Here is a 22,352-nt window from a genome sequence, read left to right on the forward strand (position 1 = left end):
AATAATAGGGGGAACAAATGTTAAATTTAGATTGAAATTTGAATTGTCTTCTGTTGTCTTTTTATTTCTTTTTCTGAATTAATGCAAATGTTCTAAGAAATGATCATGATGATGAATATGCAACTATGTGATGATATTGTGAATTACTGATTATATATGTAGAATGGAATGATCATAAGTTAAGAATGTTTACATTTGTTTGTTGTTATATTTTTTTAATTAAAAATTAATTTAAAAAACATAGTTTTTTTCTAAAAACCATGGGAATATATTCAAGCTTATGTGTGTTCAGATAAATGTAAATTTAAATAAGATAGCAATCTGAATCATCAGCCCTAAAAAATGTTCATTGTCTTTGACCCTGTCATCCCATTTCTAAGGAAAAACCACACTAAGGAATTCATATATGTGGGAAAATTTTATGTATAAAACCGCTTATCCCAAAGTTATTTATAATGGTGAAAATCCGGCAACAGCTCATCTTTCCAATAATAGATGGAAGTCAGGTTAAGTCAACTAAAGCCTTTCTCTGCTAGAAGTGACTTCAAATTTCTGGGGGGCGGGTGGGTAATTAGGATATAATGCTGAGTGCCAAAAATTAAGACATAAAAACATATATCTAGTGTGTTTACACATCTTCATAAAAAATCTAATCATGGTTGGGGGGGTCTCATTCATCAGACTGGTGAGACAAATACCACCCAATGGGTTAGCTTAACAACAGGAATTTCATTGGCTCAGCGTTTCAAGAGGCTGAAAGGCTTGCCTCCTCCTGGGGTCAGCAGCCTTTTGGCTGGCCGGCAGCCCTTGAGTTCCTTGGTTTTTCCATCACAGGGTGAGGTCCTCTCCTTTCTCTTCCATTGACTTCTGGCTTCCGACTGCTCCCCAGGGATTTCTCCAGCTTATAAAGGACTCCAGAAATCCAGATTAACATGACCTCGTTCAGTCAGGCCAACCTTAACAAAAACTCACATCTCCAAGAAACTATTTACAATGGATTCACACTCACAGGAATGTCAAGATGAAAATCATGTCTAAATTGGGGTGCATAATTCCATCCACCATACGGGGCAAAAGGCTTGGAGAAAATACACCAAAATATGAACAATATTCATATATTGAGTGGTAGAAATTTGGATGAGTGTTTCTCTTCTTTTTTACATTTTGGCATTCTCCAAATTGTCCATAATGAGCATTATCTACATTTTCTCTATCTATATAAACAATAACTGTCTCCTTAAATGATCATATTTGGTACATTCTGAAGCATAAACATGAGGAGGAAAGAGAATAAAATGAGTGAGGGAGCGGGTATGTGTTTTCTGTCTCTCCCTCACCCCCTGAGGCCTGGCAAAGTGGGAAGAGGGATGGAATGGCAGCGTGACTGAGTTTGGGTCACTTGAGCAAGCCAGGGCTCAAATCCTGACTCTGCCACTTACTCCCAGGGAATGCCCTCCATAAATGGCTTCACCTCTCTGGGCCTCAGTTTTCTCATCCGTGAAATGGGGATGATAAAGATACTTACCTCGTAGAATTCCACCAGCTAAGAGGTTTTAGGCTCAGTGAAAGTGTCTCAGAAACACTAATAAGAGTAGTCACTGTTATCCAGATTTGTTCAAACCTCCATTTCTCTCCCTGCTGGACGGGCACATCTCGGCCCAGTCCCAGGACCCTTGCACTTGCAGATGGGGACACACTCAGCCTGCCCCTCCCGGTTGCCTATGGAAAGGAAAGGAAAGGGAAGAAGAGGGGAGGGGCAGCCCAGTTTCCCTCTGCAGGCTGAACCCTGCTCATTGCGTCAGGTGCTTTCAGGGCGGTGACAAAGTCTGCCCCTCCCTGAAGTCCCCATAGCGCGTAGGCGTGGCACACAGTAGGTCCTTCATTATATAGCATGAAGATGCTAGCTGGGGCGGCCACGGGAAGCCAGACTCTCAGCTGGCCAGTGAGACGCGACACATCTCTTCCCACCGAAACCCAGTGGATCATTCCTGGCAGGGGCAGCGGCGAGAGCAGAACCAGCAGGCCTCAAGTCCCTGTCCTTCACCGCCGGCGACCAGCTGTGTGATGTTGGGCAAGTTCCTTCACCTCCCCGAGTTTCAATTTCCTCACCTGCAACATGATGATGGTAATGCCTCATTCCTAAGGTGGCAGAGAGGATTGCGGGCGACCGGGTACACAAACGCACCACGCCCGGCAGCCAGGAGGCGGTCCCGGGAGGCTGGCAAACTGGTGATTCGGTCCACTTCCTCAGCTTTAAACTGGGACCGATCATTTGTGCGCACGCACACACACACACACACCCGGGAGGGCTCGGAGAGAAGGAAAAGTTGAGGTTACAAAGGCATTGAATTGAAATGTGATAACGTACAAGTAATTGGGGGTGGCTGGGTGCTTTGGCAGTGGGATAACAGCTGGGAGAATCTACACTGTGTTAACAGGTTTTAGGCACTTAGTTCTGTGCCTGGTACAAAGGAAGAGGCTCATAAACAGTAATCATAGTTATAGTAACAAGTAGTCATAGGAAACCAATGAGAGTCAGGTGATGGGCAGAAGCACACGTGTCAGTTTGAAAGGATTTGTGCACCCTAGAAAAGCCACGGTTTAATCCTAACCCAATCTTGTGGCACAACCGTTTCTCTTAAATCCCATCCAGCCCTGTATGTTGGAAACTTGATTAGGTTATCTCCATGGAGACGTGACTCACCCAATTGTGGGTTCTAACTTTTTCTCTTCTTTTTTTCAAATTTTTATTTTACTTTTTAGGGTATTAACTTTTGAATAGAGGGAGATGTGACTCCACCCATTTCACATGGGTCTTGATTAGTTTACTGGAATCCTTAAAAAGAAGGAGGGAGAGAGTCCCTTCTTAGAACAACGGGAGAGCCACGAGGCAGAGTCACCAGCCAGCGACCGCTGGAGCTGAAGAAGGAGAATGCCCCTGGGGGCAGCTTCATGAAGCAAGAGGCCCGGAGAGGAAGCTAGAAGAAGTCACCGTGTTCACCATCTGCCTTTCCAGTTCAGAGCGAAACCCTGAACTTCAGTGGTCTTCTTGAGTGAAGGTAACCACTTGTTGGTGCCTTAATTTGGGCATTTTTATAGATTTGCTTTAATTGGGACAATTTCTCAGTTTTAGTACTGTAAACTAGCAACTTATTAAATTTCCCTTTCTCAAAAGCCATTCTGTTTCTGGTGTATTGCTTGCAGCAGCTAGCAAACCAGAACACACCCCAAATAGGATGCGGTGTCGGAAGGTGCTGACAGGGGTCCCTTTGACATCACTCCTGCCCAGATCCAGAAGGATCCATGGGAAATGTAAGACCCGACCAGGCCCAGCCCGATGAGGGAGGACCCAAGAGTCCCTGGGACAGGAGCCCATGGGGGCCTGGAAATCGAATGTTAGTGCAGGAAGGGTCTTAGAGAACATCCAACCGGGAAATCTTCCGGCCAGGCCTGGCTGTCTCCCTTCTGTGTCAGTGCAGCTTCTGGCTGCTTTACAGAGTGGGACACACTGCAAAGCCGACCTTCATTTAAAGAAAGGTTACTGTAGCTTGAGAGTGAAAACCACTGACCTAATCCCAAGCTCTCACTCTGCAGGTGGGGAGACTGAGGCTGAGCAAGAGGGATGCCCCACCCTGGCGTTAGCCAGGCTGTGAGTTCGTACCAGCACAGCCTGCCTCTCAGCTCCAGCCCTGCAGCAGGACTGAGCACCTCCCCTGGGCCAGACCCCCACTGTGAGCCAGGGGTCCGCAGGCACGTAGCGGGTGCTCTCTGGGGTTTTAGACCTCCAGGCAGGGGAATAGGGGACGAGCCGGCCCAGTTAGACCTCTGCTGCTCCCACAAACTGGCAGCAGGACCTGTCCCTACGGGCGCGAGGTGGGGGTCTCTCAGCAGGGTGGGGCTGGGCCATCACTGACTTTGTGGCACTTACATGGGGAAGAAGGAGGTTTCCCAAAGGGAGTGTTCTAGGGGACTCCAGAGGACTCACCTCTAACTCAATATTTATTGATCTTTGATTGTGTACCAGACACTTGCACAACTCATGCAGCAGGTGCTATTTATAACCCCAGTTTAGAGGAGGAGACTGAGGCAGGGCTAGGATTTGAACACACAGGCTGACTTGACAGCCCCTACATTAACAAAAATTTTTAATTATGATATGCTTTCAGATTTAAGGAAAAATTGCAAGAATAGTAAAGAATTATTGTATGCTTTTCAATCAAATTCCTCAAATGTTATTATATCACATTTGCTCTATAATCCACCCATCTACATCTCTACAAATCTTTTTTTCTGAACCATTTGAGAGTCAATTACAGACATGATGTCCCTTTACCTCTAAAAACTTCAGTGTGTGTTTCTTAAAATCAAGGACATTCTCTTACTTAACCACAGGGCAATTATCAAAATCAGGAAATTGAGCTTGAAAGAATACCATTCTCTAATTCGCAGACTTGATTCAGATTTCACTAGTTGTTCTAAAACTGTCCTTTATAGCAAAAGAAAATCCTCCTGGAGGTTATTCTTATGCATTATATAGATATCCCTTTTTAGTTTATGGTGTATCGGAGTGGCTGGAGGGAAGTACCTGAAACTGTTGGGCTGTGTTCCAGTAGCCCTGATTCTTGAAGACAGTTGCATAATGATATAGCTTTTGTGATATGACTGTGTGATTGTGAGAACCTTGTGTCTAATGCTCCTTTTATCTAGGGTATGGACAGATACGTAAAAAATATGTATAAAAAATAAACAAATAATAAGGGGGCAAAGGTTAAAATGAATTGGGTAGATGGAAATACTAGTGGTAATGAGAGGCAGGGGTAAGGGGTATGGTATGTATGAGTTTTGTTTTTCTTTTTATTTCTCTTTCTGGAGTGATACAAATGTTCTAAAAAATGATCATGGTGATGAATACACAATTATGCGGTGATATTGTGAGCCATTGATTATACGTCATGTATAGAAATGTGTGTTAAGATTTATCAATAGGAATATTTTTTTAAAAAAAAGGAAGAAAATTCTCAATCATACACAGCATCCAGTTGCCACGTCTCTTTAGACTCCTTCAATCTGGTACAGTTCCTCCGTGTGTCTTTCTGTTTCATGACCTTGGTTTCTTTAACAGTACAGTACAGTTATTTCATAGAAACCATTTGCATTTGTCCGATGCATCGTCATGATCAGATTCTCTGTGTGCATTGTTGGCAGAGAGATCCACGACATGATATGATGCTTTTCAATGCATCATTTCAGGGGGCAAATGTGTCCATTTGACTCCTACCTGACAGGAACTTTGGTCACTCGATGAACTGGCATCTGGCAGGTTTCTCCCCTGCAGAGTTACTATTTTCCCCCTTTTTAATTAATTGTCTTATGGAGAAATACTCTGAAACTATGTAAATCTCTTGTTTCTCATCAAGTTTTCAAATGCAAATTTTAGTATCCATTGATGATTTTTCTGGAATCCATTATTACTAACATCCGTTTTCTAATTCCATCATTCTTTCTGCTCTAAGGAGGCACTTTCCCTGCTTGCTTGCTTATCAGTATGGACCATGGGTTATAATTTATTATTTCCACTATTTATTTTGATGCTCAGATTGTCCCAAATTTGGCTGGTGGGAGCCCCTACGAGCTGGAGAGACATTGCAACCCTTGACCAGAAAACAAACCACGTCCATGGGAAGCAGTGTCTGGATGGTGAATTCTGAGGTGCTGACCCCCGACAGTTAGGCTGAGGACGGGAGCAAAGCATCTCGGCGTCACGCTGTCTGGGGGGCTTCAGGCTCCCTGGGGTCTCACTCACTAGCTGAGCACTTACCACATGCCAGGCATGGCTTCCACTCTCGAGGAGCTCAGAGACGATGGGGAAGAGAAGACAGGCGATCACAATTGTGCACTTTCTAAAACTGAGAATTTTCCTATCCCTGTCCTTAGAGATGCAGATGTACAAAGGGGGCAACTGTTTGGGAAGATTGTTTTGAGTGCTTAAACAAAGCTTTCTCAACATTCGGCCATTAGGGAAGCAAGTGAACCATTTTCCCCAAGGCCTTTGAACTACGTTCTTGCCAGGCCCCACCCAGCTGGGGCATAGCTCCAAATGTCTGGATCAGGAATCAGTCAGACCTGGATTCAAATTCCAGGTCTTGTACTTCCCAACTGGGTGACTTTGGAAAACAATCACTTTAACTCTCACAGCCTCCCCACTAATTTATTCCTTCAATATACATTTAATGAGGACCTACTATGTGCCAAGCACTGTTCTAGGCACTGGACATGCAGGAGTGAATAAGACAGACAAGATCCATGCCCTCATGAAATATGCTGGCGTGGGAAGACAGATAATAAATGGTAAGCAAATACATAAACAAGTAATATCCTATGGAGATTATAAGGTTATATAAAACAAATTTTGGAGGTGGGGCTTCTTTAGCCAGGGCAGTGAAGAAAAACCTCTTGGAGGAGTTGACATCTAAGCTTATGACAAAGAGCCCAGCAAATGAACAGAAGAGGAAACAGCAAGTGCACAGGGCCTGTGACAGGAAGGAGCTGAGCATGTTTGGGGGACAGAGAGAAGGGCAGTGTGACTTAAGTTCAGTGGGTGAGGCTGGACAACCGCATGGTCAGAGCCCTGTGGGTCCAGGGGAGAAGAGTTTATGTACTTGGTGCAAAGGGAAGCCAGGAAGGGTGTTAAGCCAGGGGTGGAGAGTTGACATACTTGGTGCAAAGGGAAGCCACAAAGGGTGTTAAGCCAGAGAGTGTGAAACACAAGATTCTTAGGTTTTTTGGCTTGAACAACTAGTGGGAGAGATTGGGGGTGGAGGTGGGAGCTGGGCCGTGTTGGGGTGTAGCCCCTGCCTGACAGCCACGTGGAGGCGCAGAGTGGACAATCCGATACGATTCTGAAGCTCAGAGTAACTGCTTGCTCTGGAAATATAAATCTGGGTCATGGGCCCATAGACGGCATTTAAAACCACGGGACTGGATGAGATCACCAAGGCGGAGAGTGTAGGTCGAAAGGAGAAGAGGCCCCAGCCCGTCGGCTGTAAAATGAGGCAAATGACAGCTCCACCCACGCGGCCGCGGGGTGTCACGTGACCGTAGGCAGCGCGCGCTGGAAAAGAGGCTGGGACTCCCAGGAGGCGGGGGCGCAGGGGGCGGGGCGGCCGCTCCGGGACCGCGAGGGGTGGGGAGTGGGGGGAGTAGGGGGGGGGGGGGTTGGCCCGGACGGTGACGTCACCGCATGACTGGGTTTTTATGAATGAAAGGAATCCTGTGCGTGAGTAATTCCGGGAAGCTCGCCTTACAACTTTGCGCGGCCCCGGCCCCCCGCGCCGCCCACCCGACAACAAAACTCGGCGCCACGCTCCCGGGCTCCGGGCTCCAAGCAACCCGCGGTCGAGACCGGAGGGGAGAAGGGCCAGGGCGCGGGCCGGACAGCAGCGGGACAGCAGCAGGATCCGCGCTGCCGGGGACGCCAGGCGCAGCGGGCGGCGAGTCCGGTGAGCGACGCGGGCCCGAGGCGGGCACCGGCGCGCGGGAGCCCGAGCCGGAAGGGTCTCCGCGCCCCAGGACCGCGACTGGGGCGGGGCGCCCGGGGCTCGCTCGTCAGCGGCCCCTGAGTCCGCCTCCCCGACGGCCGGCAGGTGGGGGCAGGGCAGAGGTCCGGGGTGGCGGTGGGGGCGCTTTCCTCGGCGCGGGGCCGGGATGCCGCGAAGCCCGGGAGGAAGGGGCCGCGCAGCTGGGCGAGCGTCAGTGTCCGCCCGGGCGGGGGCGGGGGCAGCGCGCGTACGTACGTGACTCCCGGGGAACAGCCGCTGGACCCGGGCCCGCGGGAGTGCGTGCGCGGTTTGTTTACGTCCAGGGCGGCGTGCGTGTGTGTTCTCTGGCGAGCGTCCTGGGTCCCTGCCTGGTTTGTGCGCGCGTGCGGGTGTACCTTGGTGCGTGTGTGTGTGTGTGCGCGCGCGCGCGCGCGCGTGCCATCGCTGTGTACCTCGGAGGGTGTGCCCCGCGGATGTACGTCGGTGTTTGTGTGTGTGTGTGTGTGTGTGTGTGTACCTCAGAGGGTGTGTCCTGGAGTGTCCAAATGAGTAAACACGGAATAGAGACTGGGCGAAGGAAGCGGCCCGATCTTTGGTGACACAGGTCGGGACTCTAGCTCTAGCTGCCCCCTTCTCAAAAGCCATTGGGTCCTGGCCCCTGCTTTCCCTGGACTTTCCCTGCCCGGCTACTGTGTGACTGTGGTGTTTGTTACATGTGAGCTGGTGATTGCAGCCACAGGGTGGGGCGAGGTATCAGAGACCCCACCCGGCTCTGCTGGGGTAGTGAAAGGAGGCCATCTCCCATCCTAGCCACTGGTAGATCTGGCAACAATGTGGACTAGAGCTGGGTCCTGGTCCCCAGGTTTTCTAGCTCCCTTGGTCTATCCATCTGTCAGTCTCAGGTGAAACAGGGAGGCCCAGAAAACACATGCAATACTGGGGATTAGGTAGTGGGGAGTCCCAGGCTTTCCCTCTGTGGAAGTTTCTGGCACACTCTTGGGTGGCACATCTGAGTGGGAACACTGTACCTGCTGGGGCTGGAGGAGTGAGATCAGAGGATGGCTCCAAGCTAGTTCCCACCTTCCCAAAGGTTTCAAGTCACAAGTAGTTCTAGTGGAACCGAGCAGACCGAATGACAGCTAGGTCCTAAGAGCTAGTTGCTAGTTAGTGGACTCAAAGCAGCCCACCCACCCTGGACCCAGGAAGGGGCAACAAAAAGTGGGATGAGCAGTCTGGGTGCATGAAGGGTTAATGGGTGAGGCTTGGGTTCCAGGATCTAGCCACCCCCATCCCCATCAGCTCAGCAGAAAACACCTGTCATGCCATTAGCCTGAGGCCAGGGGGCTAGAGATTTGTTGTGTGTTTGTGTGTGTGTGTGTGTGTGTGTGTGTGTGTGTGTGTACCAGCGCTGTGCACCTTAGAGGGTGTGTCCTGGAGTGTCCAAATGTTCTCCTCCACCCCAGGGCCACCAAATCATGGAGGGCAGGAGTTCCGAGCTCTCTGCAGTCAAGTACTGGGTCATTTTTCCTCTTTGAATCTTCAAATCCTGGCAAGCTCTGCTCCCACACCTGGAAGCCTCCACATCCCCATCTGTAGCAGGAACTAGGTACAGCCAGGCTGGGAGAATGGGGGAGAATGGGGAATTTCAGGCAACCTCTACACAGCCTATTTCCTAGGGGGACTGAGAGAGCAGAGCCCACAGCCCCATGCTGGGAGTTGAGAGGTGTCCAGGGGTATGTGAAGTCCATGTAAGAGGGGTTGTGGCCAGGAGCAGAAGAACCAGGCAGGCCCAAGCTCAAAGTCAGACGGGAGGAGTGGGGATCAGCAAAGAGGGGAAGTGGCCAATTGACTCAGTCACAGATGGAAAATCAGCACTGAAAGTTTTAACCTCCCATTAAATCATTCCTGGGCCTCCCCTAGGACCCTGGAGCCTTGTGGGCTCCTTCAGCCCCTGTGCTCCCTTAGTCTGGACATTTAGTGGAGCATCACCAGGGAGCCTCTGTCGTGGGTCAGATGCTGGGGTAATAAGATATGAGTAAGAGACCCAGAAACCACCCCCTGGGAGCTAACTGCCAAGTAAAGGAGACAAAATTAAACAAAGAGCCACCTAACTAACTGCTAAACCACAGAGGAAGTCACTGTGTTTTGAAAGTATATGTTAGGACTCTGCCTTAGCCAGAGCAATCAAGAAAGGCTTCCCCAGGGAGGTGACCAGGGAGCTGAGAGATCCAACCGAGAGATAAGTCTGCAAAGACCTTAAGGGCGGGGGCTATGTCTTGTCCTTGGGCCTCCAGGGCTGTCACACTATAAGTGTTTAGTGGATATCTGTTCATGGAATTGCTCCATGACACTTAGAGAAAAAGGCCTGGGATCCCTGGGAAAGCACGAAGCGCAAGGGTGGCCTATAGGATTCTTGTAGCTGCATCTCCCTCCCCAAAAACTAGCAGACTCTTCAGAGCTCAGGTGACACCCTCCCTCGCTCACACACTGGCACACGCACATACTCCCAATTTGTCCCTTTGGAAAACATGCATTCTAAATATCTTAGCATTTACTGTCTGCCCATTCATTTGTAATTAGCACAAGGACCCTGAGAGAGAGAAAGAACGTACATGCAGGAGGCCTGAGGGGAGGCCAGTACAGCAGGGTTTTGAAATGGGCCAAACACAGTAGGATTTGTAGGTTTCTGCCTACAAATCTCTCTGACAATCCCTCTGACAGTTCCAGACTGGAGGCTGGGAGACCAGGGAGGAGGAAGCTGTGGTCTGAGTCTAGCTGAAAGACTCTGGCTGGACAGGGGGAGAAGAGGGGATGGTCAAGGGTGATGGTCTCTGAGTTTGTATGTTTTCATGTCCCCACCTCCAGGAAGTCTTCGCTGATTTCCCTTCCCTTCCCCCAGGGCCTCTGCTATGCTGGTGGTCTTGGAGCTCCATTTGGTGTTGGAACCTGACCCTCTAAATTCTGAGAGTGCCAGTGCTAGAAGGCATTTTGGGTTCGGTTTGGCATGTTGGGAAACTGAGGCCCAGAGAGAGGGAGTGACACCTGACCAGTGCGAGTGGGCAGTGGAACCAGGGTTGGAACCCCAGTTCCTGCTTCCCTGCGGTGCTGGTTCTCCCAGCCTTTCTCACTTCCAGGAGGGAGGAGGCTCCACGGGACAGACTGCCAAGGCCCAGGAAAACACATTTTTTCCCTCTGTCCTCACAGAGCAAGCAAAAAGGCAGCCAGGGGGAGCCCATGCCAGTGGGTGGGCCGTCTGCAGGATGTCTCTGGATGGGGCTGGAGTAGGGGTGGGGGTGCGGGTAGGAAGGGGGTGAGAGAGCTGGGTCCTGACTGGGCAAGGCAACTGTCAATCTCCCCAAGAGTAAACTTGCTCTCCCTGCCTTGAAAAATAATGTTAGAACCTGCAGACCCTGGAGGTCCACTCTCCTGGCTTCTAAGTGAAGATGAGAAGGGTGTGTGTGTGTGTGTATGGCACTGATGAAAATGTCCTGAGCTGGGAGTCAGGACCCCTGAGTCCCAGCCCACCGCTGCCATCCAAACAGCTGTTAGGTCATCTCACTTGCAGAACAAGGGGGCTGGATCAGTTGCCTCCTCCTGCCTTTCAGGCCCAGCCAGGTCCCGGGTCAGCCAGACTGGCAGAAGGAGGTGGCCTGGCGGGGGATCCAGCCTGCCTGTCTTCAGCCTAGCAGCCCCTGGGCCGGGGTTGGAGGCTGAAAGCCTGAGGTTGCCGGAAACTTTCCCTTCTTGGGATTTTCCCTCTGTGATTGCCTGACTTTGCTGAGCCAGGACATTCCTGGGCAAGCATGGGTGTCTCAGCTGACGTCCAGGATGCGGTCAGAGGGGCTGAGGCTAAAGCCTGGGGGTGGGGGGGGGGTGGAGCAGGGGAACAGGGAGGGAGGAGGGGTTCAAAGCCTTCCTGGGGCCAGAGAGTGCTTAGAATCGCAGCCAGCCAAGGCCCATGGATCTTTATCTAGACTCAGGCAGGCCAGCAGTTTCCACCTCCCGGGGCTATTCTGGAAGACTGTGTTGAGTCTGTGTCTAAGCTCCGTGGAAACCGGGGCTGGGCTGAGAAGGCTTCAGGGGCTGGATCTAACCTCAGTAGGGAACATGCTATGATGGTGTCTGCACTGGGTGTAGAGGGAGGGACCTGGCCAGGTCAGATCAGATGTTCTTGATCTCCTCTGAGTCCCTGGGGTTTTAGGCACTAACAGCTCCCAGGTGCCTGCTTTTCAGTTCTCCAAGCACCCCCATGCCTTACCTCATCACAGTAAGGTGAGAGCTGTTAGGATCCTCCCCACTTACCCAAGGCCCACAGACGGAAAATGACTTGCTGTGCCTCTGAGATTCTGTTGCAGCCACAGCACCCAGCACCCAAGAGACTCTCAGTTTCCTATGTAGGGAGGGGCTTCCCCTCCCCCCAGCAGGTCTCTCTGCACAGCCCAGATTGCCTGCGCATCACCCAACACCCAGCTCCCCAAAAGCTGGCAAAGGGATATCTGGATATGTGCATAGACCCAGCAAGCCCAACACAGATCTTGGCACATCAGAGCTGAGACAGCTTTGGAGACAGGCAATTCCAGCCTCTCCTTCACAGGGGTGGGGACACGCCAGGGCCACTCTGGGAGGAGGCACGGGGCGCAGTGTGGCCGCGGTCCTGGGCTCCACACCCTGCCTCACTGTGTGACCCTGAGCTGCTCTATTGACCTCTCTGGTGTTACCTCTGGGGTTGCCAGGAGGAGCCAAGGAGATAACAATGTGAGATGGATCTGACCTGGATGCCATCTGGGGGCTTTACAGGTGTGTAAATTCACCCAAGTTTGGGGGAGGCAGCCACTCACCTGCCAAGTGGCATCAGGCAAGGGATGTCCCTCTCTGGAGTTTTATCTCCCCCTAAGCAAGGTGAGCCCAGATGGTCCCTAAGGGCCTTTCCTGCAGTTCCCGGGGCAGCCTGGCCAGCTAGGAGCTGCCGAATCAGAGCTGGCCCCAGACTTGGCCCTCCTCCCCCCTGGCCAGAATCAGCAATTCTAATAACCCCTGAGGTGCCCACTGTCCTGTACAGCATAAACCACTTCCACACCCATTATCTCTTTGGACCCCTTTCCTTCTCCCAATACCTATGAGGCAGGTATTGTTCCCATCCTATGGGATGAGACAGTGGAAGCCCAGAGAGGTGGAGGGGCTTGCCCATAGTCACACAGCCTGGAGGAAACTGAGACTGGACTCAAACCAGGCTTGCCTCGCAACCCAGCATGCCTTTCCCTGTTTCCCACATCCCAGTGGCCGCTCATCCACCAGAGGGCCACATGTCACATGGATGGAACTCCTTTTGCTCCCTTCTCATGCTCCTGGTGTCCAGGGTGGGGGTGGGGGGCAGATGGAAAGATGGGAGAATTAGAGATGAGGGCCAGGAGGTTTTTCTCTTGGACTGTATTCAGCTAGGCTTGGGCTTGAAACGTGGTTTGGACATAGACAAGCTGGGTGACAGTGTCTGAGACTCCACCCATCCACCCCTCACTGGTGCCAGCTGCTTGCCAAGTTCTGTGCTAGGTGGCCTCAAAGCAGCTGGAGTGGACTCAGCTCCCTGCCCACAGAGCATCCTGTCTGGTGGGAAGACCACAAGAAAACAGACCATTACAACAGAGGGGAAGAGTGCTTGACAGGGTCTAGGGGTCACGGAGGGCTTCCCGGAGGAGGAGGTGTTTCCACTGAGGGATAAGTAGGAGCCTGCCAAAGAGGAAGGGGGAGGAGAAGTGTCACATAATCTGGGGCGGCCAAGAGGCAAGAATCCTCTGGGTTAAGAGGAACTGAAAGAAATTCTGGGTGGCTAGAGTGCAGGCTTGGGGTAGGAGTGGTTAGAGGTGAGCCTGGGGCTGAACACACTGGGCTGGGCTGCCACAGGTTTGGGTCTGGCTTTCCCCCAGGACAGAGGGAACCACGGAACCTCTTAATCACGGTCAGCACTCCAGGTGCTGTGTGGAGGATGAGCGGAGGACTCGGGAGAGCCAGCAGGAAGGAGGAGAGTGAGCATTTAGGGGCCTGTATCAAAGAGGAGGCTGGTGGGGGAGAGGTAAGCGTCTGCAATAGCATCTGGGAAAGGGCAGCATGGTCAACAGGTTTCATATGATTTATCCAGATCAAATGGGGTCATAGAGGCTCCACGAAGAGTTAGGTGAGCAGCGAGGGCTTGAGGTCCCTAAGGACTGGAGCACCAGGCAGGGAAATTGAGACCAGAGCCTAGGCTGAGCCCATATGATGAGTGGGGGCTGCAGCTCAGGGGTCCATCCCATAAAACATACCTTATAACCCCACTCCCACCAGGAGTCAGTACAGAACATGTAGAGCTTGCCCAAGTCCCTGGGACAGGCAGGGTTGGTCTGGGGCTCTCTGGGCCTCAGTTTCCCCCAGCTACCCAGCCAGGAGCCTAGATGGCCCTGAAGATCCTCCTAGCCCAACGGCCACTGTCCAGGGATCTCTTGAAGTGCACACTTCCTTTTCCCGGCCCACTCTGTGCTTCCCTCCGGGGTGACAGATACCATGGCTGTGTGGGCCAGGGGGACTGTGGGGTTTCTGAGAAACCCTGGACTGTCCCCACCTCGGCCTGAGTCACGCTGAGAGTCCAACATCTCTTCCTTGAGCTTCGACTACGTGCCAAGCACTATGCTTCGCACTGGGCTTATGGTACCGTCTCTGCCCTGGTGGAGCTGCCATTCTAACCGCAGGAGGGGGAGAAAGAAAGTGGGGGCAAGCCAGGGCTGGGAATTCTAAGTCCAGTGAGAACACGAGATTTGAGGAGAGCCCTGAAGGAAGGGATGAAGCAAACTCTGTGGCTCTCTGGGGGGAAGAGAATGCCAGGTAGTGGGAACAGACAATGCAGAGGCTCTGAGGAGGGCCAGCTGGGGGATTTGAGAACAGGATGGAGGCTGCCATGGCTGGAGCCAACTGAGGGAGAGGAAGGTAGCAGGAGATGGAGGTTGAGAGAGGGGTGTGTGGCAGACCATGGGGTGCCTTAGTCGGCCATTGGAATATCTTTGGCTTTTACTCCAAGGGAGCTGGGAGGGTAGGAGGGTTCTGAGAGATAGACACATATCTGGCAAACAGTAGATGCTCGGTTAATATTTGTTAAATAAACACGGAGGCTTTCTGGCCCGTGGGGAAGCCCTGGAACCCACGGCTCAGGCTAGGTTCTGACTCTCTTGTCTGCCTGGGGCGGTGCTGAATTAGTGTGGGGAGCCCCAAGGAGCCAGGAGCCCTTCCAAATACAGGTTCAGGAGAGGGAGGCTTGGGTGGGGGAGGGGAAGGAACGGGTTATGTCGTTTTTGATGGGTTGCTGGTTGGACTTGGTGCAAAATCATTGACCAGTACATAGGTGATTTGTGCACCCTTCTCTATGTAGGTTAGACTAATGAGAAGTTTTAAAATATATGTGCATGGTAGATACACACATCTGGGCCCCATGTGGAAGAATGCATACCTGTTATAGGACCAGGCGTAAGACAGGCCAGGCCTCTGCCCTCACGGGCTTATATTTTGGTGAAGGAGGTGTGGGAGGGAGAGAGACAGACCATAAACAAGTAAAGAGTAATGAGGGCTAATAAATGAGGTTATGCAATGTGACACAAGAGGGTATTTCAGCCAGGAGGATCAGAGAAGACTCTTAGAGGAGGTGGCCACTGGTCAGAGATCTAAATGATAAGGAGGTGTTGCTATGGGAAAACAGGAGGGAAGAAACAGTAAAGAGAATAAAGAGCAAGTGCAAAGGTCCTGAGGCTAGAATTGGCCATTCAAGGAGGCCTCTGTGGCTGGACAGTAGGGACTGGGAAAGGTGATGTGAGAGGAGTTCTGAGAAAGGCAGGGCCTTGAATGCCAAGGTAGAGAGTGTGGAGGGAAAAAAAGTGACCTTGATTTCCTCCCTCCCCTAGGTCTCCAGCCGAGAGGGTGCCTTCTGCAAACATGGCTGTGGACCCCTTATCCAGCAAAGCCCTGAAGGTGAGGAGGTAGCCCCCGTTGTCTCCAACCCACTCTCCCTCCCCACTCCAACTTCCCCCTAAGTTTCTGGAATCCCCATGGATTCCTGGAATGACACCATGGGAAGGGACTGCACTGGAAACCAGGAGGCCTGAGCTGTGGTCACAGGCTTTGTGCCCCCGAGGCTGGTCAGTCCCTCTCTGGGCCTGCTTCCCCTTTGGGACAACGCCCACTGGGCTGCAGGACCTCAAGGGGATTTTCCCGGCTGGGGTTCTGTGGCTGAAGCCAGTCCGGGCAGTGGTCAGAATTCAGGCCAGGCTCTGAGGCGGCCTCTTTGGAGGTTACTCAAATCGTGTTCAGATCCTACTAGGCCTGGTGTCCCCGTTTCCTTCTCCAGTTCCCTCTTGGGTCTTGGAACAAATCATCCAGCCACCACCACCTCAACGCCTCAGGAGGTGAAGGGAGGACCCTGGGGATGGAAGGGGAGTTGTTCCCAGCACCTGCTGCGCGTGCAGGCTGGGCTGTGACCCTGGGCCTCAGTTTCCCCCCATGCATCCAACGTGCTGCCCGCAGATCAAGTGCTGCCCGCAGATCAAGCGCGAGCTGAGCGAGAACACTCCCCATCTGTCTGACGAGGAGCTGATGGGGCTGTCGGTGCGCGAGCTGAACCGGCACCTGCGCGGGCTCTCGGCCGAGGAGGTGACGCGGCTCAAGCAGCGGCGCCGCACGCTCAAGAACCGCGGCTACGCGGCCAGCTGCCGCGTGAAGCGCGTGTGCCAGAAGGAGGAGCTGCAGAAGCAGAAGCTGGAGCTGGAGCACGAGGTGGACAAGCTGGCGCGGGAGAACGCCGCCATGCGCCTGGAGCTCGACGCGCTGCGCAGCAAGTGCGAGGCGCTGCAAGGCTTTGCGCGCTCCGTGGCCATCGCCCGCGGGCCCGCCGCGCTTGTAGCGCCCGCCAGCGTCATCACCATCGTCAAGTCCACCCCCGGCCCCGCTAGGAGCCGAGACCTGGACCCGGCTCCCGCTCAGGCCCCAGCTCCGGGCCCCGCAGCCAGCTCCTAGTGCGCGCCCCCGGCCACGCCCCATTCCCAGGCCACGCCCCCGACCCCAGCTCCCTTCGCATAGGGCCCTAGCACGAAGTCCGTGCCCGAGTTCCATTTCTCTGCAGCCACCAGCCCTTCGCTCAAAAGTTCAGCCTTCCTGGATTGGGAATTGTGGGGTGCAGAGCCAGCTCAGAGAAGAGGTAGGGGGAAAAGAGTGCACCCCTTATTTTGTCAACAAGTGTTTGTTCAGACGGTTGCCCATGTTCTCTTCCCTGCCCGCCCAGGATTTAGGACAAGAATCGGCCTGAGGGGACCGCCGGGCTAGAAAATGGCTCTGCAAAGATGCTGCCCGCCCCCCCCCCCCCCCATCTCTGCTTTGCCTGGGGGTATCCGACCTTCTCAAGCTGGGAGAATCCTTAGAAATCACCTAGTGAAGCCCACTTAACAGATGGGGAAGCTGAGGCCTCCCCCGTGACTGCCTCCAAGGCCACATGTCACTTAGCAGTTGAGCCGGAACCAAAAGCTGTCCCAAGATTCTAGCTGGGGTGTTCAGGGGCAGTGGACTGGGACTGGAAACGGTGGTGGAGAGCCTCCCTAGTCTGGGAGATGGCTCTCTTCTTGACGAGAGAAGAGAAGTAGAGGAAGAGAGAAGGTGATGTGAAGGGAAGGGAGGGTCAGAGCTGGCCTGCTCAGCCCTGGATGCCTCGGAGCGGACACATGAGACCAGGAGCTGGCCAGTCAAGAAGCGGATCATGGAGGTGTCCACTGTGATGGGTTAGGGGAGGAGATGACAGATTCTGCAGTCCTGTTGCCTGGGGGCAGAGGAGGGGGTCCTTAAAAGGGAGGGTCCCACCTCTACCCCCCCCCCCCCCACGAGTGTCCACTGTGGGGTGGGGGCTGAGCCACTGACATTGACTCCCACCCTGGAAGCCTAGCCTAAGCCCTCCCCCAGCACTGCATACAGCTGCCCCTCCCCACAGTTTATTTATTGCACAAAATTAAGTTATTCTCCCCAGTCAGAGCCCCAGAGCCCTCTTCCCTGGGAAAATGGTGTGTGGCCATGAGCTGGACTATGTATTTCATATTTGCAAATATATCACATTTTATTCTTATATTTAGGGAACATGGACAGTGATGACAACCAAAATGGTCCTTAAAAAATGTGTCCGGTCCCCAGATTTATTTATTTACTGACTTACAGTGAGTGATTTATTTGCCTTCTATATTTTGTAGACTTTCTGAATAAAGTCAAGTTCTTTTTCCACAGAGAGAAGTGTCTGTCCTAGCTTATGTCGGGAGCAGGGGATGGATCTCTGAATGAAGGGCCTAAGATGGGGTTTTGCTTTCAACCCCAGTCAGGACATGTGGTGTGTGGGGAGAGTAGCCCCCGTTTGCAGATTAGGAAACTAAGTCTCAAGCATTCTTGCACTTGTGGGGCAGGGTGGGGGGAGTGGGAGTGGAAACAGGGAAGGGAGGTGCTGAAACCTCTGACCTTCAGGGTGGCCTGAACCAGGGAGCCTCCCTGGGGAAGGCCAAGCTGCCGGGACAATGAAATTTAGGGTTAAATTCCCTGGACATCCCTTCACCATGAATAAACAGTCCCGCCCAGAGAGGAAAAATCCCAGCTTTCAGTGATCTTTCCAGCACTTTGACATCAAGGTCTGGTTTTCTACAGCCAAGCAGAAATACTTTCCCTGTCTTCCTGAAGGCAAAGGGAGGCGGGGAGAGAAGTGGCTTGCTCAGTCCCAGCTGTAGGCCTAAAATTGCCCTCCATCTCATTCTAGGCACCAAGTTCACCATAATTTCAACCCTACCTGCTAGCCCTTTTGGGACACGCTGAGAAGGTGCTGACTGTGGGTCAGAGAAATCAGGGCTGGAATCCAGGCTGTGCCTTTTTCTGGTTGGGTAACCTGTGATGACTTATTGAGCTTCTCACAACCTCAGTTTACCCGTTTGTAAATGGCGTACAAAAAGGGGAGAGGCGTGAGAAGCCCTGAGAACTTGAGGACTGCAAGCGTGTATGTGCAGAGTACCCCAAGGCAAATGTTTACCACATTGCAGGTGACTGAGGCTGAGCGGGTGGAGGGGGATGGCAGGCTGCAGGAAAGCCCCATCAATCCTCAATCTGGGGAAGGGCCAAGCTGCAGGGGTTGGCCTGATCCACAGGCCCTCAACCCACCCCCACCCCCCCACCCACCTCAGGTTGGGACTTGGCGCTTTCCCTGCCATGCTCACGATCCCAGAATGCTGGGCCAGGGCCTGCGGAGCCCATGGCAGGAAGCTCCAGGAGGGACAGTGCAGCGCCTCACCTCAGGGCTGGAGGCTGGGAATTTCCCCACCCACGCTGCATTCCTCGGCGCCCTGGCAGTGGCAGGCCAGGCCCCACATTGGCACGCAGCGGGTGGGTGGCGGGATGGTGCCCTGCCCTGGGCAGGCCCAGGCCCTCCGCCCAGCAGCCCCTGCCCCAGGCCTCCTTGCCCCCATGGAGAGGTGGGCAGCTGGAGTCCCAGGCTGGGGGATCCAATCAAGGATGACAGCCTGGAGGAGTGAGGGTCGCTTGCATCTACCTGGGTACAAGCCAGCTCCTACACGCCAGCCCCAGTGGGCTGCAGGGCGTAGCCACTGAGACCAGGGCTGTGACCGTGTCCAGGCAGCTGGGGGGAGGTATGATTTTAGCCTCTGGCCATGTGATCTGCAGCTCCCCCACCCTCCCCATCACCGACACGTGGCCCGCAGGAAGGAACAGGGCTTCCTAAGACACTTCTGCCCCACAACTCCTCAGCACTCCCCAAACACACGCACCTGGGGGCGGGGAAGAGGAAGGAAAAAACCTCACCCACAAGCAGAAGAGATTTCAGTACAATCTATATTCTCTCATATATATATTTCTTTCTCACTTTATTTGCTCACTTCTGTCACGCATTTAAAATGTCACAGAGACCAAAATAGAGTGGCTTTCTGGTGGAACTCATGGCATTTGTACACGAGATACAAAACTAGGGACTCTGTCTTCTCATACATCATACAGTTAATTTTTCAAGTATTTTTTTTTTTAATGTACAAAGAGCTACCCTATCTGGAAAATTTCTTTTAAAAAAATGACAAGGTCAGTTATGCATCCTGGGAGGGGGGGGATGGAGCCACCGGGCAAAGGTTCCCAGAGCCCATCTTCCCATGGACCACCAGTTCCCTGCCACTAGCTTCCCCCACCCATCGTGCTGGTGGGCAAGTGCCAGGCGGGCAAAGACCATGGGGGCAGGGAATCAGCAACACACTTTGGCCTAGAAGAAAGGGAAACAAGTTGGAGAAGCAGATATGTGGAAGCAAATGATGGGAACAGGGACAGAGCTTTGTCCTAAAGAACCTTTATCTGCCTGCAGTCTTCCCAGGCAGCACGGTACCTGCCTGAGGCCGGAGAGCTGACCTCTAGTATCTACCCGCAGGCCTGTGTGGACCTCCAAGAAGGCTTGGCCAATAGGGCTAGAAAGGAGCCCAGGAATATGGCTGGGATACAAATGCCCCACCCTGATCCTTATCTCAGCCCCCAGGGAGGGGGCCTGTTCATTCCAGGAGTGACCAAGAGGAGACAGCACCAGGCAGGGGCCCTTTCTTCGTCTCTGCCACCTACCTCCTCGAGGCTGTTCCAGTCCAAACCAAGCGCTACCTGGTTTCAGAGCATGCTTTGCCTGCTGGAGCATGCACCATGCATGAGGCTCACCTAAGGCGACCTGGCCTGCCTAGGACTGCAGGGGTCACGTGGGTACTAGTGTCCTGGCCACTCCTGAGGCCTAGCCAGGGAACTTGGCCCAGCAGTGCAGGATCCTCTGAGTGCCCGCAGCATAAAAGAACCCCCTACAACCACCACCCAGGAAATGCCTAACAGGGACTGGGGGCCTAGGGAGGGATGGTTTCACGTGTGACTAAGGCACAGAAGAGATGGGCTGGGGAGCAGATGAGGCGGGATGCCAAGACCTCTGGATGGGGGACTGAGAAGAAGAGTTTGAGGCCACTCCTCTCCCTCCCAGCTCCACACCCCCCCACCCACCCACGGCATGCCTCCAGCCTCCAGCAGGACTGCGTTCCTATGGAAGCAGGTCTGAAATGTGGAGCCTCGGACCTTTTCTCTGAAATGAGGATTACCCCCAGGGAGGTTCCCAGAGCTCAGACTGGTTAGGAGGGTTGGGAGCCCCCGACTCCCTGAGCATGCAGAAAGCAAGGGCTCTGTCCAAAGCTCTATCAGGAAGAAGGGCCCCCAAGTGAGAGGGCAACATGGCTGCCGGCTGTGCTCAGCAGGCCAGGAAGAGAAATGAGGCAGGCAAAAGTGCAGCCCAGGGAGGACAGAAGACCCTGTGCAGAGAAGCCATGTCCACAGCAGAGGGGCCCAAAGGCCTGGAGAGACCTGGGTGAGACCCCATGGCTCCTGGTGTCTGGCTCTGATCCTTGCAGCATGCCAGGCAGGCCCGGCTCAGGGAGGGTCTCCACAGAGAGCATCGTGCCCCCTCCTCCCCTCTCCTGCCTGGCTGAGGCTGACCAAGCTTTGGGTGAGGGTGGATGGGAAGGGGAGCAGGCAGGGAACCACCCAGTCCAGAGTATTGCACGGTGTGTGGGGCATGGAGCTGCCCCCTGCCCAGGACTGTGTAGGAAAGGAAGGGGGCTGATGACTGTCCTGAAGGACTCCTAGGGGGAGGAGTGCCAACTTGGGGAGGGGGCTCAGAAGGCTGCAGCCACTGGTCCACAACACAAGCCTCCGGGCGTGGGCGCAGCTGGTCCCCGCATGCCACCCCCACTCAGGACGCGCAGCAGAGGAACGGCTTCCAGTTCTCTCAGACCCTGGCCCGGGCAGTGCAGGGTTGCCATGAATAAATATTCCTGAAGGCCGTGGTACCTGGGATGTCCCCTGGGGTAACAGCATCTGGCTGTTCCACTGGAAGCGATATGTGAGTGTTTCTGGTCCAATAAATTAAAAAGCAACATCAAAGCTGTGCCAGCCCATCTCCTGGCCTGGGCGTGAGGCTGGAGGGAAGGCGCACTCAGCCAAAGCCGCTGATGCTTCTGCCACCAGCTGCCAGCACCTAGAACTCGTCATCAGAGCTGAGCAGCAGAGTCTTCTCGTTATCACGGGCACCGCTGAGGCTGTGGGAGCGTGAGAGGCCATGGGCACCACCACGCCAGGCGGGCCCGGGCTCCAGGGTGGACTGCTGCGTGTACTGCTGGTAGGCGGGTGAGAAGTTGTGGATGGCATCCTGCACGATGTCATGTGGGTTCATGGTCTCCTTGAGGCTGCTGGAGATGCTCTTCATGGGGGCACAGCGGCCTGCAGGGCAGAGGGCAGGGGGCAGGAGTGAGATGGCAGGCAGCAAGGGGAAGGGAAGGTAGCTCAGCTCCTAGACTAGCCCCTACCCCGAGGCTGTATCCAACCATGATGGAACTGGCTTCCTGAGACAGGGGGATCCAGGACATGAAACTGGGGTGCAGAGCACCCAAGGAACCTGGAGCGGGGCACTGGCATGTCAAGGGCAGTGGTGGTAAACAATCAGTAGCTGGGCAGTGGGAAGGGCTCCCGGAGCAGAGAGTGGGGGGCTGCAGACAGTGAACCTGTGAGCTGAACCCTGGATTGTTAACCTGGCACTGCTGGCTCCAGAGAGACCAGGACAGGCTCGGTGTTGATAGAGGATGGGGAGCAGAGGAGCAGGGAGAGGATGAGGAGCACCTACGAGTGCTCCCCTCTACTCTGAGCCAGGGACCCCATGCCATCACACAGCTGCCAGGGGCCTGAACCCACAACCGAGCAGATACAAGAGATGCT

The 22,352-nt window shown here is 53.6% G+C and overlaps 2 protein-coding genes across 8 annotated transcripts in view; one reads left to right on the forward strand and one right to left on the reverse strand.

Moving 5' to 3' along the window:
• Positions 1-7,233: 7,233 nt before the first annotated feature.
• MAFF (MAF bZIP transcription factor F) lies at positions 7,234-17,407 on the forward strand. Of its 4 annotated transcripts, none has more exons than XM_077168812.1 (3): positions 7,234-7,499; positions 15,458-15,524; positions 16,077-17,407. In XM_077168812.1, the coding sequence occupies exons 2-3, from the start codon at positions 15,489-15,491 to the stop codon at positions 16,563-16,565; spliced, it is 525 nt and encodes a 174-aa protein (XP_077024927.1). In that variant the 5' UTR covers positions 7,234-7,499; positions 15,458-15,488; the 3' UTR covers positions 16,566-17,407. The 4 variants fall into 4 exon arrangements, with proteins under 4 accessions (XP_077024927.1, XP_077024930.1, XP_077024928.1 ...); XM_077168815.1 differs by lacking the exon at positions 7,234-7,499 and adding an exon at positions 7,579-7,643; XM_077168813.1 differs by lacking the exon at positions 7,234-7,499 and adding an exon at positions 7,769-9,144 and having other exon boundaries at positions 13,465-15,524.
• A 1,987-nt stretch (positions 17,408-19,394) lies between these two features.
• Positions 19,395-22,352, reverse strand: part of TMEM184B (transmembrane protein 184B) — a 57,359-nt gene continuing 54,401 nt past the window's right edge. For all 4 annotated transcript variants that reach the window (XM_077168819.1, XM_077168818.1, XM_077168817.1 and 1 more), the window contains one exon: positions 19,395-21,860. In XM_077168819.1, the coding sequence (XP_077024934.1) occupies positions 21,619-21,860 (242 nt within the window). In that variant the 3' untranslated portion in view covers positions 19,395-21,618. The remainder of the gene's footprint in view (positions 21,861-22,352) is intronic.

This window comes from Tamandua tetradactyla, chromosome 7, assembly GCF_023851605.1.
Source record: "Tamandua tetradactyla isolate mTamTet1 chromosome 7, mTamTet1.pri, whole genome shotgun sequence".
Classification (NCBI taxonomy): domain Eukaryota; kingdom Metazoa; phylum Chordata; class Mammalia; order Pilosa; family Myrmecophagidae; genus Tamandua; species Tamandua tetradactyla.